This window comes from Lupinus angustifolius, chromosome LG16, assembly GCF_001865875.1.
Source record: "Lupinus angustifolius cultivar Tanjil chromosome LG16, LupAngTanjil_v1.0, whole genome shotgun sequence".
Lineage (NCBI taxonomy): Eukaryota > Viridiplantae > Streptophyta > Magnoliopsida > Fabales > Fabaceae > Lupinus > Lupinus angustifolius.
Genome location: NC_032024.1, coordinates 4,559,854 through 4,578,587, shown reverse-complemented (window position 1 = coordinate 4,578,587; position 18,734 = coordinate 4,559,854). Strand labels below are relative to the sequence as shown.

Sequence of the window (18,734 nt, the reverse complement as noted above, 5' to 3'; positions counted from 1 at the left end):
TATGATGAGGAAGAGGATGAGGATGAGGATGAGGATAGGATGAGGATGAGGACGAGGATGAGGATTAGGATGAGGATGAGGATGAGGGTGAGGATTGGATGAGGATAGGATGAGGATGAGGATGAGTATTAGGATGAGGATAGGATGAGGAAAGGATGAGGATAAGGATGAGGATATGATGAAGATAGGATGGGGATGAGGATGAGGATATGATGAAGATGTGGAAGAGGATAGCATGAGGATGAAGATGAGAATAGCATGAGGATGAGGATGAGGATGAGGCTAGGATGAGGATGAAAATGAGGATAACGATGAGGATAGGATCAGGATGAGGATGAGGATGAGGATGAGAATCAGTATAGCATGAGGATGAGAATGAGGACATGATGAGGATCAGAATGAGGATGACGATGAGTATAGGATGAGGATGAGGATAGGATGAGGATAGGATGAAGATGAGGATAGAGGATGGGTATTAGGATAGGATGAGGAAGAGGATGAGGGTGAGGATGAGGAAGAGGATGAAGATGAGGATGAGGATAAGGATGAGGTTGTGGATAGGATTAGGATGAGGATGAGGATAGGATGTGTTGTGCAATGACTCATATCTCTAGATAACAGCAATACAAGTTATGGGCTTGGGCTGATGTAAAGGGGTTGGGGTAGAGGGCTATATATATTGATGTTATGTAAACCTATTGTAACAAGGAGAAGAATAGTAAAACACTAATCCTTATTCTCTAATAATATATAGTGGTAGCCGCTCAACGCTCCCGGGGACGTAGGCACAATTGGCTGAACCACGTTACCAAATCTCTTGTGTTATTCTCTTGTCTCTATACTCTTTACTATTTGATTGTTCGCTTGTTCCCAACAATTCACTCATTCAAAATAATGGTTTAGATTTATAATGGTTTAGATTTATTCCCTAGAATTGATGGCTATGATAGAAAATACCTCTTAGATACTGTCAACCTATATCTACTTTGATAATGTCTTATGCCCAATAAGGCACTGCAAATAGGAATGTTGAGCCTAACGAGGCAATTGTTGTTTGATCTCAGCACTACCAAGTCCCAGATGGACATGGAAGGTTAGTCTTACAATTTCTCAACCCACCAAAAAGCACTAAAAGGAAGGTCAATATCGAATTCTCGATTGAACTCGCCAACAATGGACAGTTGTCAAAATGGAATCTTTCGAGGTGGGTAGTAGCTCCTTCGCATTGCGATGGTCAAAGCGGATCGGGTTCTGGTAGTGTTGGGTTCAATGGTGATCAACTGTCACAAGAGGTTGTCCACACCCTAATGGCCTCTACTCATTTATGACTACAAACTTGGTGATACAGTTTCCTTTATGATAACTTTTTATGCAAATTTTACAAATGGGACATAGTTGATGAGTGTTTGTGCTTACCTGATACTATTGACCACCATAACATAAATCCTGAGAATCATCAACTCAATTTGGTTTCAACTTTATGGTGATTTAATAATTCATATTTGGTTCATGTAGATAACATAAACCACACTAGTCTATAGGTGGTTTTTACCATGGACCCACGAGTTAGGGTATAACCAAAGTTTAAACAGTCATATTTCATGTGAAACTTGAAGTTTGAACCATCATTCTATGAGAGCACTCTGTAAAAATAGTGAGGTAATCAAATTAGAGATTTTACATCCTTTTAAAAAATTGTTTCTTATGCATGTTACACACTCTTCAAACACATAATTATAAGATTACATAACAGGCTTAACCTAACAAATAATGTTACATGTGCACCAACTTACCCAACTCACTTGTTTGGAGCTGAAGAAGACCTCCTAGATGAATAAAGGAAATTGAAATTGTACATGCACTCATCAACATGCCATCATAGGGCAAGCATGTAATAGTAATAGGCATGTTTTTACTATTCTGCTCCATTTTGAGGCAGGGTCTCGTGATCTTTACCCTCTATTTCATCCCATTTTGACTGAAATTGCTTCCTACATAAATTGCTGCTCATCAATGAGTAATACACATAAATTCCAAGGGTACCCTATTACTGATAGTCTTGATATTTCACTAACTCACAAAAAGATAAAAAAGAAAAGAAAAAAAATGATTTCATAATATATTCAACTACTACAACAGTGGCATTGATGATGACATCCAAAATAAATACTTAAGTAATTAATAGTAATGAGATGGCAACGTTCTTATCAGGGAAGGAATAGACGCAAAGAAAAAATCATCAACTCCCATTTGTTTGTTTTAGGTGCCATCATATATGAATGTTCCATAAAAAATATTATCCACTCACTACCGGGAAACTACGATATTAGGTACTCAATTAGATTATTGCCAAGTTATGTGGTGCTTGAAAGGAACAAAACCATAATGAGAATAAGGTTTTCCTTACCTCGGGTATAGTTGCAATACAGTTGAATGTAGAAGCACTGGAACAGAGTGGCCCTACATCCAATTAGGCCATTTAATTGAATCTGTGGATACTTTTTTCATTCTGGATGCACCAGACTTGTCTGAGGAATCATGCCATATCATTTCCATCTGGTAAGTAGCAGGACAAATGGTCATTCATCAGGCATAAACTAGAGAAATGACACAATATTGTAGAAGAGCTTCAAGTAGAACTGTATGAGGTCATGAGGATATATAAAAAAACAAAAAACAAAATAAAAAACTTCATTTTTCAGTTGATGAAGATGTTTCCAGGTTGTTTATTATGACATAGGAAATAGGGGTAAATAGTGTTTCACGATTAGTATTTCATTCAGTACATAAATTATAGGCTAACATGTTTATTCATTGTGCTAGCAAGGATTATAATGAACAGAAACGCTGAAGAGAAACAAAAGGAACACCTCTCCAACAACCACTGTGTCGCCTTCCTTTACACCACGTTTCATGAGAGCCTTATACACACCACAAGCCTCAAGAACATGTTGGAATCTTTTATCTGAATCAACATACCTGTTTAAGATGCAAAAGTTTCCATGAGATTAGCATGGGCATGACTTGCAATTCGAAGCACAAAGCTTAATACACATGTTTTTTTTCTAACACATCAAGTATCAATGAAGAGAAGGAGGATGTAGTCTCTGGTCTTCATATTTTGTCATGATATTGTAGCAATGATGTCGACAGTAAGAAAGAAATCATATTAGGAATTATAATCTTGAACAGATTTTTACTTTAACATACCGCCAATTTGTCATTTGGACAAACCGTTGCAATCCGGATCCAACAACGGTCCAAATATTCGCATTGCTATCATGAAAAATATCAAAATCGTTAATGGATGCATTTCGCTGTTTCTGTACTGCGTCAGCAACATGGTTCAAGTCTACCATATTTCTTCCATCTGAAACAAGTCAAATTTGTTCAAATGCAAAAATTTATTTGAGAAAAAAGAGTAATACGAAGTAACTGGCAGCATGACAATAGCATAAAGGGTGGTTGCAAACAGAACTACAACCTTCATAACCATATTCCTCCTTGTCTTCTTTACTTTTGCGTAAAAGCTCATAAGCAGCACCAATAACTTCACGAGTACCTTCCGCTTTGACAGCACTCATACAAAAAGGTGTGATCCCACGAGATTGTAGCTTTTCTTTGAAGGATTCCCAATTCTCGTATGCTTCTGGAAGATCCATTTTGTTATAAGCAACTATATAAGGCTTCTCAGCAATATCAGGATTGAACAGATTCAGCTCTAGACGAACTGCATCAAACTCAAGATCTGGCTGCAATGATGAACCATCAACAACATGTACCTAAAACCAAATATAGAGGCTTGTTTTAGACAGCAACTTTAAGGGGGCAAAAATGAAAATCAGACAAAACAAATGTTTAAGACTTTGAAATAGCTTGTTTACCAATACCATGCAGCAATAATAGAAGGTTCATTATTACAACAACAACCAAGCCTTTAGTCTCACTAAGTGGGGTCAGCTACATGGACTGAACTAGAAAAATTATGATGTCCAACAACCAAGCATTCATACATATTACCTAGAAAAATTATACATATTATTATAAGTGGATGGTGTTTAAATCGATGGATGAATAACCTATGGATCAAAAATTCCTTTGATCAACTGCAAGTGTAAAATTACATCAAGATATTTCAGACGTATGGAAATGATGAGAATGGGATGGGTTCATAATCCACTAATTGATTGATTTTGAGAGTTGTAAGATGGATATACAAAAAAACATTAAGAAAATGGGCACTAAAAAATTATATATGCCCAGATACACAAACAGGTTGAGATTTTGCACAATCTATTTAAAAAAGAATTAACACAGACAGAAGTAGGATCAAAATCTTGGAATGGACAAAATATAGGTGATTAAGGGCTCGCCATAGAATAAATTTTATAAAATGCTTCTTAAATACATTTAAAAGGGGAAAGCATACATATAATTTAATCCTGTTTTTATTTTCTGGCCCCCAGGAGGTGTTGAGGTAACTCTATAAGTGAACCTAGCTCGGCAAGGATTGAGACTGTTAAATGCATGCTAAGCATGTCTAACTATATAAAGCAGGAAAAACAATTGATTCCATCTTGATCATAATTGCATACCAGGGCAGAACACCTTTCAGTGTGTCGTAGAAACTCGTGACCTAAACCAAAACCTCGATGTGCTCCTTCAAGTAGACCTGGAAGGTCTGCTACTACCATTGTTGAATTATAGTCGAAGGAAACAACACCGAGATTGGGAAGCAGTGTTGTAAAGGGATAATTAGCCACCTCTGGTTTCGCAGCACTAACTACACTCAAAAGTGTACTTTTTCCGGCATTTGGAGCACCCACTATACCAACATCTGCGACCAGCTTGAGTTCTAACTCCAACCACCTGATCATTGAAACCATTACTCTTAGTCCATTCACTTAGAGTGCCAATCTTTTTGGAAGACGGTCAGATGCAGAAAAACAAATAAACAAGTTTATTTCATGATTCCAACAAATCTTAACAAGTATAAACTTCCTTTTCTTTCCGACAAAAGAATTATAGTTTTAGATAAGGACAATAATCTTCTCCATGCACACTGGTCATTTTACTCAAGGATACAATAACAAATGGCAGAGCGGGGAGGGCCTGCTTCATGCCAACTTTTAAAGCCACAAATAAAAATTGTTGAGTCACATCACCCAACAAAACTTCGTATGTTTCTCAGAAGACTGACTTCAGAGAAATGACCATACTCGTTTGTTGCAGTCTTGCATGTAATCCACAAATAGTAACATTAAGTGGACTTGATAATGTTTTTGTTTCGTTTTGCTGAATTATTTGCTAAGGTTAATAAACCATATAGCACCTTTCCCATGTGAATAACTATCATTGAACAGAACATCAGATCAAACACATTTTACTGGTAGCGCAAACAAATCAGCACATATATGAAGCACACACACTTTAAAATAGTAGCCGGGTCCATGTCAAATACTTCACGTGCATTTTTAGACACTCTTAATGTTACTCCACAACTTTTTGCTATTTTTCTTGAACTTTTAGACTATTAAAGATGGAAATGACAAAATTAGATAAATGTTTAAGATTTTATTTTGTTCACAGTTATTCATACTAACATTTAAAACATTGTTTCTTTTTCTAATTTAACATGTACTTTCATACAATCTTGTATTCCTTTTATATTATGTATCATAATCATGTCATGTCCTATAATATTTAAATTTGCCCTATCTGCTTGTCCCATGTCATATATCTGCACATATCAAGATGACCTATTTCAAACTAAAAAAAACAACAAAAAACATAACATATTTTGAACCAATCTAGTAATTTATTTAGGCTGAAGAGCAAAAAGGAACTAACATTTCAGGACCTTGTTCACCATTCTCAGCAATCTTGGGGACCTTATTAGTCCCGGATTTGAAAGAAGCATTCCCTCTACCACCTCTGCCACCTGGCAACAGCAATGCTCTCTGTCCAGGATACACCATCTCCAACAGCACTTCATCCTTATCAGCCTCCCTTATCAATGTCCCTGGAGCCACTTTCACCACCACATCTTCTCCCTTTGCCCCACTCTGCATCTTCCCCTGCCCGTGGCTCCCCCTCCCTGCCCGAAAATGCACGCTGTTCCGAAATGGTAACAGCGAATTAACCGACCCATCAACTTCCACATATATATTCCCACCTCTTCCTCCATCACCACCCGATGGCCCCCCGAAAGGGACATACTTTTCGCGACGAAATGCCACCACGCCGTTACCACCATCTCCAGCCTTCACAAAAATCTTAGCACGGTCGAAACATCGCATTACCGCTGGCACCCCCTTCTCCTTCACCTCCTCTTGAGAATCTTCCACCATTTCACCATTCTCATAATTCAAAACCTCATCACCTTCATTAAAATTCACATTTTTACCATCCCCAAATATTTCATCTTCATCCCCATCATCATCATCTTCTTCTTCTTCATTGTCATCTATTTCAAATTTAGAATCAGCAATTCCTTCGAAAACTTCAACCACTTTGTAATTTCCAGGGAAATCAGCATCATCATCATCATCATCTTCTTGGAGCTCATGTTGGAGTGAGGGTGGGGTAGCTTCGGAGAGTTTGAGTTGAGAAGATGAAAAGGGAGCTGAGAAATCTTCCTCCTTAGGTGGAAGACGGGTGTAGGTGATGGCGTCGCCGCCGGGGAGCACCACCGGTTCAGGCGGTGGCGTGTATCTTCCACTTTGCTTCTTCAATTTGGAGGTGCGATTAGGGTTAGGGTTTGGGAGTGAATTTTTGTTAGTGTTACGAGTGCGAGAGTTGTTAGTGTTACGACGAGCGAATGATTTGGGAGAGAAACAGAGTGATAGTGTAGTTGCCATTTTACACTATCTTTCTACTTCAACATCACCAACCTTAAACTTATCCCAAGGATAAGCCAATAACTCTATTTTTATTTTTTAATAAATATATCGTTTGGAGTCTCATTTTAGTTGAAAATAAAGAGAAATGAAAAGTTTGAAATATGTTTTTAAAGTATATTTTATATTTACTATTCAATTCTTCAATTTCTCTTCATTCCCTTTCAAAAATTCAACTCTCAAATTAATCATTTTGGGATTTGTTGAAATTACGGGTGGCAATATGGGCCAGCCTGGCCCGGCCCAGCCCTCCTTTGGCCCGCCAAAATAAGGATTGCTCGTATTGTTAAAAGGGCTCAAAATGTCAGTCCGACCCATATTTTGCAGGGCTGACAAGTTGACGGGCTGACCCGTCTTCCCCCTCCAAAATGTACATAATTAAAGCTTTTAGACAAAAAATAATCAACAAACTTGATAAATGTCTTTTAAAACAAAAAATCTCAAATATAAGTCTATAATATTACAATAACAACATAACATCTTAGCTTAAAACGTGTAAATCCTAAAGAAGAAACCAACATAGTCTTAAACTTTTGGACTATTAGTTTACAATAAAACTTCTAAGTCATAAATTACAATTTTTAAATATTAGATGCTCTGTTAGAAGAAGATGCCTCCACTTTTCTATTATTATCACCATCAACGTCTTTGAAATCTTCTTCCACACCTCACGCACAGCACAGTGTCACACACTTTAGTTTATTTATTTTTTAACAATGGCCCGCTGGGCCAGCCCGGCCCGGCCCTCCTTGACCCGTCTAAAAAATGGGCTACTAAAACGGGCTGAATATGGGTTTTTGGGCTAAAATCCTCAGCCCGGCCTGCTAAAAATAGCTATCCGAACGGGTTGGCCCGTCGGGCCAAGCCCATATTGTCACCCCTAGTTGGGATGCATGGTTAACCTTAGTGGCAGAGGATGGAAGGGACAGGTAGGGGCATCTGCTCCCTCGATTTTTTTTAAAAATAATCTATTTATCTTTGTTTTCATTCGGAAATATATATGTTATCTCACAAAATGTGTCGCTTCATGTGTCAGTTACTGTATTTAGCCCTAAAAATACTTAATTATTAAACTTTTAAATTATAAAATGTAACACATAGAGTGATACACTTTTTGGAACATATATATTCCATTTACCTACACCTAAATAACGTTTTTATGGAGATACAAGTTGAAACTCACATATTTCTTTAATTTGTAGCTTCATAAATAAATATAATACAACTTGTGTGGTCCTTCTAAAATTATATATAATAGATCAAATTCTCTTACACGTTGATATTGCTTATAATAATATGACTTTGTTTGAGTTCATAATAATTTTATGTTTGATGAAAGAGATTATGTATATATTGATAATATATACTCTAAAAATACTTATAAGTAATTTAATATTGATTATATATATATATATATATATATATATATATATATATATAGTCCAAAAATTCTATTCAATGAGTTTTAATGAAAATGAATATTAATTTGAGATGTCAATGTCAACTTTTTATTCTTGGTGTTAGCCATTAATGTTTAAAAATATTTTCTATCATAAGTCATATATTATATTATTAAGTTATTCGTATTATTTTATTTATTATGATTCAACCACTACATAAATATTATTCTGGGTATGAGCAACTAAACAAAATTACGTAGTAAGATAGAAGATGAATTTCTTACAGACAATATAGTAATTTATATTGTAAAAAATAGTTGAAAATTTTATCTTTGATCAATCATGTATGTTTATTTATATTTTTGTTATTTAATTAAATATTACTGTTACTCCTAAGATTTTGTTGAATATCTGTCATTGTTTAACCTACTAACAAATGTTATTCCCTTAAATCAAATATTTGATATTTTGATTATTTTAAGAACTCTAAAACTTTATATCATTAGATTAAGAGTAAATTACACTGACACCTCTGAGTTTTATCGAAATTACACAAACCACTCCTCATTTTTTTACACCGACACAAACCCCTTATTTTTTATACTTTCTTTACACTGACCAACCCTGCGTGAGAAATAAATGTAATCTTTTAAAAAAAATGTGATAAATATAATTAAGTTAAACAAAACATGATATTATGGAGACAAGTCCAAATAATATACAAATCAATGGAGACAAACATGATATCTTTATTATTTTTTGTTACAGAATACATCAAATTTTTTAAAGAGGTATTATTTAAATTGCTCTTGTAATATATCATAACGAACCAAAAATAATAATGTGTTGTTGGTTAGTAACATACCTATCGTTTTGTTCATTTAATTTCATGATTTCATTCAATTGGGTATCATGAAATTAGTTAAAAATTAAAATCATAATTACAACAGTACAACAACTAAACAAAGACTCACATTTGTCATTCAATCATTGCCATTTTTTGTTGCTCCCTTTATTATTAGTGCCACCCTAACCATTAAGGTCACTCCATTACAACCACTACCAAATTGTTTTGTTATTGTAGTTGTCATTAATGAAGTCACTACAAATGTTTTCATAACATGAAGTGAGTGTTTTGAATTAAGAGAAGTATCTAAGTATATTTGCTTTTTAAACAAAACTTCGAAAATGATTTCAGTATTGTAAAAAGATATGAGAAAGGCAAATAACCATTCTATTTATAAATGTTTTATTTTTTTTAATGTAATTAATGACACACATTGAAGTCTCTCATGTTAGAGCTTATAAAAATTTAATATAAGACTTGCACAGCATGTAGTTGATACCTCTTCTTGGATGTGAAGGAGATATTTGAAATATGGAGTATGGTTTTCTTTTTAGAAGAAGCAATATTGTCACTATATTTGACCCTCTAAAAATGAAATTCACATGTGGCAATTTTTTAAAAATGAAATTAAAAAACTATCTCATTAAATTAATAATGTAATATTTATTCATTGTCAATGTAAAGATTTGTACAAATCAATACATCATGTAATATCACTTTTCTGAAGGAGTCAATGATAATTAAACATAGACGATTAATAATAAAAAATAATATATAAAACTCATATACTATTAGTATATGTATTTTTCCTTCTAAAATTGAAGGGTGAGAGTTGGAGTGGTTGTGATTTTAGCGATAGTGGATGTTGGGTGGGATGGAGTCATGGAGTGACTATGTTGGTGAAAAGAGAGAGAAATATATTAAATGACAAATTTGATTTATTTGTTGGGCCAAATAAAATTATAAAATTGTAGTTGGAGTCGATTTTAAAATAATTATTCTCCTCATATTTAATCTTGATTAATTGTAAATCCCTTCTCATATAAAATTTAAAACACATTATATTTTTTTAAAGAAACAATATATAATTGTTTATATTTCTTATCTTAAATTTTTTTTGTACTGTTAAGAGTTTCATATATGTAATTGGTTATATTTCTTATATTGTAACAATAAAAAACACATATATTTTTTTGTATTACTAAAAGTACCTCTTATCTTATAGATAAGAAAATAATCTATTTAAAAAATTTATAATTATTCCTTTTAATAATTATTGCTAGAATTGAACTCCTAAATTTTTTGTTTTTTTCTCTGATATCAAGGAGCTGAGGCTTGTTGGAAAGAGAAAAACTCATATATTGATTGCAATAAACAATATTACCACAATTTTCAAGTTAATACAGATCTAAGGGATAATTGCAACGGGCAGAAAAGCATTTTTAAATATACATTTCAAATGTTTTCGTAAAATATATATAATTTATTTTGATATATTTGTGCCAAATACCCTCCATAGAAACAGAGCAAAATAGTTCAAATCGAAGAACAGCTTCATCACAGTGTTCTCATTATGGAAGTTCCTAAGGATCAAATCACTCTTCTTCTTGATCATGGCCTCTATAACTCCGCTCAGATACTCGTAAACCTATTTCCAATTTTCAATTTTCAATTTCGATTTTTTTATTTATTATTTATTATTCATCTTCTGCTTCATCCTTTAATCTTATTTTGTTGTTAACAGGGTTCGTTTCTTGTTTCTTCACCTGCTTCAAATGCTGAATCTTCTCTATATCTCAAAACTGAAAGCTTGGTATCTTCTAATTCCATCACTTTTTTCTCTACCCCCTTTTCAGTTTTAATTTATATTTCCCAACTTTGTTTCAATAGTTCATAAATTAGGGATTTTTTTTTAAATTTATTATTGTTCAGGTGCTACTTGGTGATTCATTTTTCCGTGAAAGGGAGCACCGTAGAGCTATTGTGAGTAACCTTTTTTTCCTCTCACTTTTGCATATGATTGGGATAATTTATTTAGGAAATGGGTAATTCGAAATTTGTGTTTTTTTGGGACTGGTGAAGTTTATAGTTTGTTTTATTGTTGAACAGAACACTTATAAACAAGCCTTGCAATGTTACAAGATGATTCCCAAACAGAACCTGACATCTTCTCGGAGTTCGTTGTCTTCAAACCGGTCATCGTCTCCCAATTCCTGCAATGTGCCTGTTATCAATGAGAATGAGGTGATTAAGTGTATTCTTTGTTTCATAAGAGCTTACTTGACTTATGTGTTTTTTTAGGTTTTACTTTTTAGGTCCAGGTTGTTTATGGAGTTTAGGGTTAGAGACTTACAGATAAATGCAATATAGATAAATTTAGAGTAGCTCCTATTGTAGAAAATATGGTAGAATTGCACCTTAGATGATTTGAACATGTGCATAGGAGACTGTTAGAAGACCCGATAAGTAGAGTAGATTAAATGAGGTTAGTCCAATTTCTAGAAGAAGAGGGAGGCTAAGAAAATTCATAGGTGAACCATTAAGAAAATTTTAGTGATCAATGATTTATCAATGAACATGATATTTGTGATAGAGCATTATGTCGTCGTTTGATCCATATGGCCAACTCCAACTAGTGTAGTTAATGCCTTGTTGTTGTTTATGAAGTTTCCTTTCAATCTCTTCGACAGGTGAAGTTCAAAATTGCATCATGTCACTGTTCCCTGAATGAGAATAAAGCAGCTTTAGTTGAGGTTTGTCTATTCTCCTCCTCTTTTTTTGACAGACCAACATATTAAACTGTATACACTAACAAATTTTAATTTTTTAAAAACTCTTGGAATATTTTTAGGTGAAGAAATGACAATTCTCCATTTATGGAAGGGTTTACAATGGGGATAATTTGCCTTAATTTCTATGTTGTGTTTATATTAGTTCTAAATATGATGTTTTTAACGAAAAACAAATCATGAAATTTTACATTACATTCCTTGTGTGTTTAACTCTTGTAATCATTCCTGTTGAGTTGTTTGCACTTACACATTACAGATGGAAGGAATTCCAAGCAAGACTAGAAATTTACCAATGAATATGTTATTAGGGAAGCTATACCGTATTTCTAGACATAGTCGAGCTGCAGTTGCTATTTACAAAGAATGTCTAAGGTATGTAAAGTAAATTTCTGATTAACTGAGTGAACCTTTGATATGGTACCGTTAGTTTATCTTTAAGTAACTTTATGGATTATGTTTTATCATTTTTTTAATTATATTTTGTCCTAACTTGCATACTAACCTTCAGGTATGATGTCTATTAGTGTCCTCATGCCTGAATTGATAGCTCTGGCTTATGACTACATACACATTTTCGTGTTTGTTCATCAAGAGACACATTTGGTTTTTGTTTTCTTTGATGTGTTATTAAATTTTGTCAAAGCTGTTGAAGTACAGCAGTGCAGGCATTTTGATAGAGGGTGAGGGGGCAGAATTTCTCGTCTCTATATGTCCAGTACAATGTACTTTCCGTGTAAATACCTTTAATTTAAGCTAGTATCAGTATGTGTGTGTGGTTGGGGATGGAAAAACTCTACATGTAGTGTTGGTGGCCTGACTCCTCTCTCCGTTCTTTGATATCCTCTTAAAGCTCATATATGATTTGCATTTTATGAAGCTCGTTTCCATTTTCGAATTCTGATTGCTTCCTTTCCCTTTAGTCAGTATGAAGTATTTTATTTGTTATAGACTTATTCATTTGGCTACTTGTTTTAATGTTTTCTTTCCCGATTATGCATTTGCGTCTTTCATATAACTATTATTTGGATTTCAAATTGAACTTCTCTGATATCTTTTTAACAGGCATTGTCCTTATGCACTTGAGGCTGTCGTAGCTTTAGCAGAACTGGGATCCACTGCAAAGGACATCATTTCATTGTTTCCTCAGGTTTGTTGACAAAAAAACAAAATGAAACTCATGCAACTGAAGCAAAATAGAGATTCAGCCACCCTCAAATTGTGATTCTAAGGAATTGGGGACTCATAAATATACCTTAGCTCATCCTCTCCTTTAGGAAATTAGGTATTTAGCAATAAAGAATCAACTTTTCTCCTGCAGACTTCTGTGTCCTATATTGAGGAAGGGGGAGGGTGATTTATTTATTCTCAGCCCTCTGGCCTTGGGTTAACAAAGTTATTCTCCTTACTCCTTAGGTGTTTTTTGGATCCTTCCCTTTTGTACATTAGATTTACTTGGTGGAAAAATGGAAAAACTGCTAATCTAAATTCGAGCATGTTTTTGGATTTCTCTTCTATTTCAACATGCGCTTTAACCTCATTTGAGTACTATTTCTGTCTGTGCATCTAAGCCTCTGGTAGCTAACCACGTTATGATGAGTCTAATTTGAACACCTTGAGCATCTTTACATTTCTTCAGTCCATTTTACCTTTTATCATTTTTATTATAAAAAGATAAGTTGGTAAGTTTGTAAAATTGCAGTTTAATTATAATTTGAAACCATCCCAAGCATATAATTGATGTGTAATCATTTAATTTCAGAATCCAAATAGAAGTGGAAGGGGCCCATTTGATCATATTGACTCAAGTCGTTGGCTTCAGGTAAGTTTTACACAATGGTTCAGATCCTTGTTTGTCACTGTGCTTAGGAGTTCTTGCTGTCACTTATGATAACCCTCTCTAATATGCTTAATAGAATCCGTGAGAAGTAATGATGGGTGAATGCTAGTTTAGTGAATAAACACAGATTTAATGTCTATGGACCATTTGATCGTTTGATGGTATAGTGTGTGTTGAGCTATGCAGGTTGGCTTACAGATTTCATATATAAAATCAGCTGTAATGTAAAACCCAATCATTCTAAATGGATTTCTTTTTGCACAATACTCAGCTACGGTATTGCCAGATACTGATTCTGGTACTGTCAGGATGATATTCTTCACATGATAGTGATCTGGGTTCATGCATTTGAATTACTATGCTTCCTGTATAATGTTCTTAGTTGAGCAATTTGTTTTATCTAATGTTGATTGAACTGAATGAAACTAGTGGTACCTAACAACTTAATCTTTTATGAAAGATAGTTCTTAGCATGGTATTATAGCCTCTACAACCAAGTGGTGATTAATTTAATCCTTGCCTCTCCATTCTTCTTACTTAAATTGAATTCAACCCACTTGAAGCCTAAATGTCCAAAGGTCTTTTGCATGAGGGGACATAGGAGAGATAAAAACAATCATCGGTGGGCTGCACCCACATCTTAAAATTTTAGGATCATTGGTTCTGGACAGATCCGATAGTTATGTCTGATTTTTTTCCCTTACACATTTCTTTGTTCAAAAGAATACATTGTCAGGACTCAGGATATTAGTAAAAAAAATCTGAACCTTTTTCATTCTGAGAATAAATTTCATCCATCCATGTTTTTACAATTGACCTCTAGAATTTTTGAGCAACTGTTAAAACTGTCAAGGGAGTATGTGTTCTATATTGTGTGACTTTTTTTGTACTACCAAGGGTATCCCCTCACCCTTTTTGGGTAAGGAACTAATCCCTTTCGGGGTGCGTGACTGCCCCTCCCAACAAGTGGCGCTCCCAGTAATCGAACCTTTGACCTTTTGCTCATTTTGGGAATCTAGTGGGGCCTTACACCACTAGACCAACACCTTGTTAGTATATAGTGACTGTATTTCTATATGATAATGACCATAGAAAGACCTTGCAAATTTTGAAAATAATTTTCTTCATGAGTTCACATTGACTCATCGTTTAAGTTTGGCATATTCGTTTCATGGATTATATCTCTATACTACCTAAGAAACCCTTGGGACTTGTAAATTCTAATTAAGTTTATACTCTTCTTTTGGCAGCGCTATGTTGAAGCTCAGTGTAACATAGCTTCAAATGATTACAAAGGTGAGATGTTACATTTTATATGGAGTCATATGATTCCATGATTGTGTCTGAGCTGAAGGGTATCATTGGTAAAATATGTATAATATGGTCATAGTCTTTAGGCCAGTTTCTGTCACCCAAAATTTACAAATGATAAATACTTAAATCAATTTTTGTTTTGTTTATGTGACTCATTTTTTCTACATTAGCCGTTTGTTTTGTAGTACGACCAAACCTGGACAAGATTTGAATTGAAAAATATATTTTTTAAGGATTTGTTCATACTTCATATTTTGTAGTCTAAACCATCTGTAACGTGCTTATGCCTACGCTTACTTTGTTTCCTATGTTGGCAGGTGGCGTGGAGCACTTCACAGATCTTTTACAGCGCTTCCCTAATAATGTACACTTACTACTTGAGATTGCAAAGGTTAGACTTACTGCAATGTTCAGAACTCGTATTATATATCCATTGTACCATGCAGATTATGCACCTAATTCTAAATTTTCCATGTTGGACTCTTGGTAAAGGTTGCCTTTCTAAAGCTAGTGTTGTAACAGACAACCCTTGTTATTCCTATGAGTTCATTATTTGTGTATAATTGTACATGAGCTTCCTTGAATTGATCGCATAACATGTAAATTCTGATGTATATTGCCAATGAAGGTTGAGGCTATTATTGGAAAGAATGAAGAGGCCATTATGAATTTTGAGAAGGTAATCTGGAATTATAGTTTATAATGTCTCTAGATAGACTTATTTATTTTTATCTGCTGCTGGACCAGCTTATTCACATGTATTTGTTGAGCTTATAAATATATCTCGATAATTTGGTTATCACAGGCACGATCAATTGATCCATACATCATAACATATATGGATGAGTATGCAATGCTTCTAAAGCTAAAGTCTGATTATTCGAAGCTGAATAAATTAGTGCATGATTTATTGAATATTGACCCTGCAAGACCAGAGGTTTTCGTAGCTTTATCTGTTTTGTGGGAAAGGAAAGATGAGAAAAGAGCATTATCATATGCTGAGCAGGTCAGTATTTTTATTTTTAATATTTAAGAGGGTGAGCCTCGGCACAATGGTAAGGTTGTTTGCCTCGTAACCTGGAGGTCATGAGTTCAAATCTTTGAGACAACCTCTTTGCTTGCAAGGCTAAGGCTGCATACACCTACCCTCCTCAGACCCCACTAAGTGAGAGCTTCGTGTGCTGAGCCACCTTTTGTTTTCGGTAGAATGAATTTTATCTTTTATGTAATTGCTTACAATTGACTAATTATTTGTAATATAGAGCATCCAGATTGATGAGAGGCACATAACAGGGTATATAATGAAGGTAATAAATTTGTCTTGCTTATGTTTGTAGAGCAAGCTTACTTAAATTTTGCAAATTTGATTTGACATCTTGAGTTTATTCAGGGTAATCTATTATTGACAATGAAACGGGCGGAAGCAGCTGTGTCTGCCTTCAGAGGAGCTCAAGAATTGAGACCTGATATTCGTGCATATCAAGGTTTATTTTATAATGGGAAAAATAAGTTATTGCAAGACTTGCATTTCTTACTTGCAATGACATTAATGTTTTATGTTGCCATTATCTACTGCCTATAATAGAAACGCAATTTTCAGATTTTGACATGAATATGACTATGATTTTCAGGTTTAGTTCAGACATATTTGGCCCTATCTAAAATCAAAGAGGCCTTATATGCTTCTAGAGAAGCGATGAGAGCAATGCCTCAATCCGCGAAGGCTTTAAAATTAGTTGGTGACGTGCATGCCAGTAACTCCAGTGGCAGAGAAAAGGTAACTTGTCAGATTTTTAAAACAAGTTTTTGTAGACTACTTTATTCTTTTGTTAAACTTAATCCATTCTTCATACAGGCCAAAAAGTTCTACGAGTCTGCATTAAGGCTGGAACCTGGTTACCTTGGAGCTGCACTAGCTTTGGCTGAGCTCCATGTTATTGAGGGCCGAAATGTAGACGCTGTGAATTTGCTTGAAAGATACCTTAAGGAGTGGGCTGATGACTCTCTTCATGTGAAACTCGCACAAGTTTTTGCTGCCACTAATATGCTGCAGGAAGCTTTGACACATTATCAGGCTGCTTTAAGGTTAGTCCCTTGGGTTGCATTGGCTTTACTTCGGATTTTGGACCATATAAAGGGGCAGCCTAGTGTGGTATGGGGAAGGTAGACGTGGACAACCTCATTCTCGCAAGCAAAGAGACTGTTTCTAGTATTTGAACCTTTGACCTCGGAGGTCACAAGGACCATATGTTCCAATATATTGCCAATAGCGTGGGGAAACATGTAGATTATGTGCTTGTTTTTGTTAACTAAATGGGTTTCGATTTACAAAGTTTGACATCATAATGAACTTCCCCACCCTTTTATGTAGCTCTGCAATTATCAATTGATTCTATATTATCCATATTGTCTGGATACATTAATTTTATTATGCTTTTAACCTTTTAGCATTAATGGCAGGTTAAACCCCCAGAATGAGGCAGCAAAACGGGGCTTAGAGCGTCTAGAGAAGCTGATGAAGGTTTATTCTTTTTTGCTTAAGGAAAAAATGTTGCTGCTTAATTATGTCTAGAATGTTTTTTGTACTCCAAGTTTGATACAATTTCCTTATTTAGGAAAGAAAGAGGGAAATAACAAGAAATAAATTGTGGGAACCTTATTTCTTCTCTTAATAAGGATTAATAAGGAAGTTACACAAGTTTGATGTTCAAATCTTAGAGTACAAATAATATTGTTGTTATTATACTTCTAACCAAACACAAAATCTTGATGCTTAATCATATTTCTCTCAACTTACTTGTAATGACACACGTGAGAAATAGTATTGATGCTTAATTATAATTTTCTCAACTTCGAGTCACACACATCTGTACCTTTTGTTTTTGGGTGACATTGCTTGCACTTCATTCCTTCTGTGCTTTGTTAGTTTTTATCTGGAAATAGATGAATTTGGTAAAAAAATTACTATTATAATTTGATGACGAGGGGTAATATTAGAGGACATGGCAAAAGTTTAACATAAATTTGTGGTTTTGTATCCTTTGTAGGGAGTGGATCCTGATGCACCCGAAGAAGATGAAGACAATGATGTTGAAGATGTTGATGGAGATCAAGATGAGACTGAACTTCTATGAGTATCAGTGTCGAAAGAAATTCAGTTCTGATGAGAAGGGTGCATGGAAATAGTTCAATGTTGAGACAACATCAGCAGTAGGGTGAGAATTGCCATGGTGGCATCACTCTATCTTGCTACAACAAGAGTTCACATCAGAAAACAAAGAATTGTTATTATTGCCAACTGGTGCATCTAGCAGTCATATCCATGTTAATATGGAATATGCCGAATTATATGGCGAAATTCCATGTCTACAATGACTGGTCTGGGTTGTATTTTTTGGCAAAACAGTTTGCAAGATGTTCCAGATGGAAGCTTGTGTTATCTGCCTTGTAAATCATTTGCTGTTCACTTTGGTTTTATGTATGTAAAAATTATGTTATGGTTGACCAAGAAATTATCTAGTTAAGTGAAAATCCTTGACAGTTTTTTCTCATTTTCTGTTTTGGATTTTTATTTATATTTGATCCTCTTATTGTTTTCATAACCAAAGTGAAATTCCCAGAATAGCTTATGAACTTTTTTCTTTA

The 18,734-nt window shown here is 34.5% G+C and overlaps 2 protein-coding genes across 2 annotated transcripts; one reads left to right on the top strand and one right to left on the bottom strand.

Annotated features, from left to right (window-relative positions):
- Positions 1,638-6,903, bottom strand: LOC109330043 (GTP-binding protein OBGC, chloroplastic). The gene is made up of 7 exons (XM_019564025.1): positions 5,851-6,903; positions 4,596-4,869; positions 3,485-3,782; positions 3,211-3,370; positions 2,871-2,979; positions 2,408-2,556; positions 1,638-1,991 (listed from the first exon to the last, which is right to left on the bottom strand). The coding sequence occupies exons 1-6, from the start codon at positions 6,858-6,860 to the stop codon at positions 2,461-2,463; spliced, it is 1,947 nt and encodes a 648-aa protein (XP_019419570.1). The 5' UTR covers positions 6,861-6,903; the 3' UTR covers positions 1,638-1,991; positions 2,408-2,460.
- LOC109330190 (anaphase-promoting complex subunit 7) lies at positions 10,637-18,645 on the top strand. Its single transcript, XM_019564262.1, has 18 exons — positions 10,637-10,788; positions 10,891-10,959; positions 11,079-11,129; positions 11,256-11,390; positions 11,837-11,899; positions 12,195-12,310; positions 13,001-13,085; positions 13,698-13,757; positions 15,026-15,071; positions 15,407-15,480; positions 15,718-15,768; positions 15,895-16,095; positions 16,352-16,396; positions 16,480-16,573; positions 16,721-16,866; positions 16,945-17,174; positions 17,550-17,610; positions 18,137-18,645. Exons 1-18 carry the CDS (start codon positions 10,720-10,722, stop codon positions 18,221-18,223), a joined length of 1,683 nt encoding a protein of 560 aa, XP_019419807.1. The 5' UTR covers positions 10,637-10,719; the 3' UTR covers positions 18,224-18,645.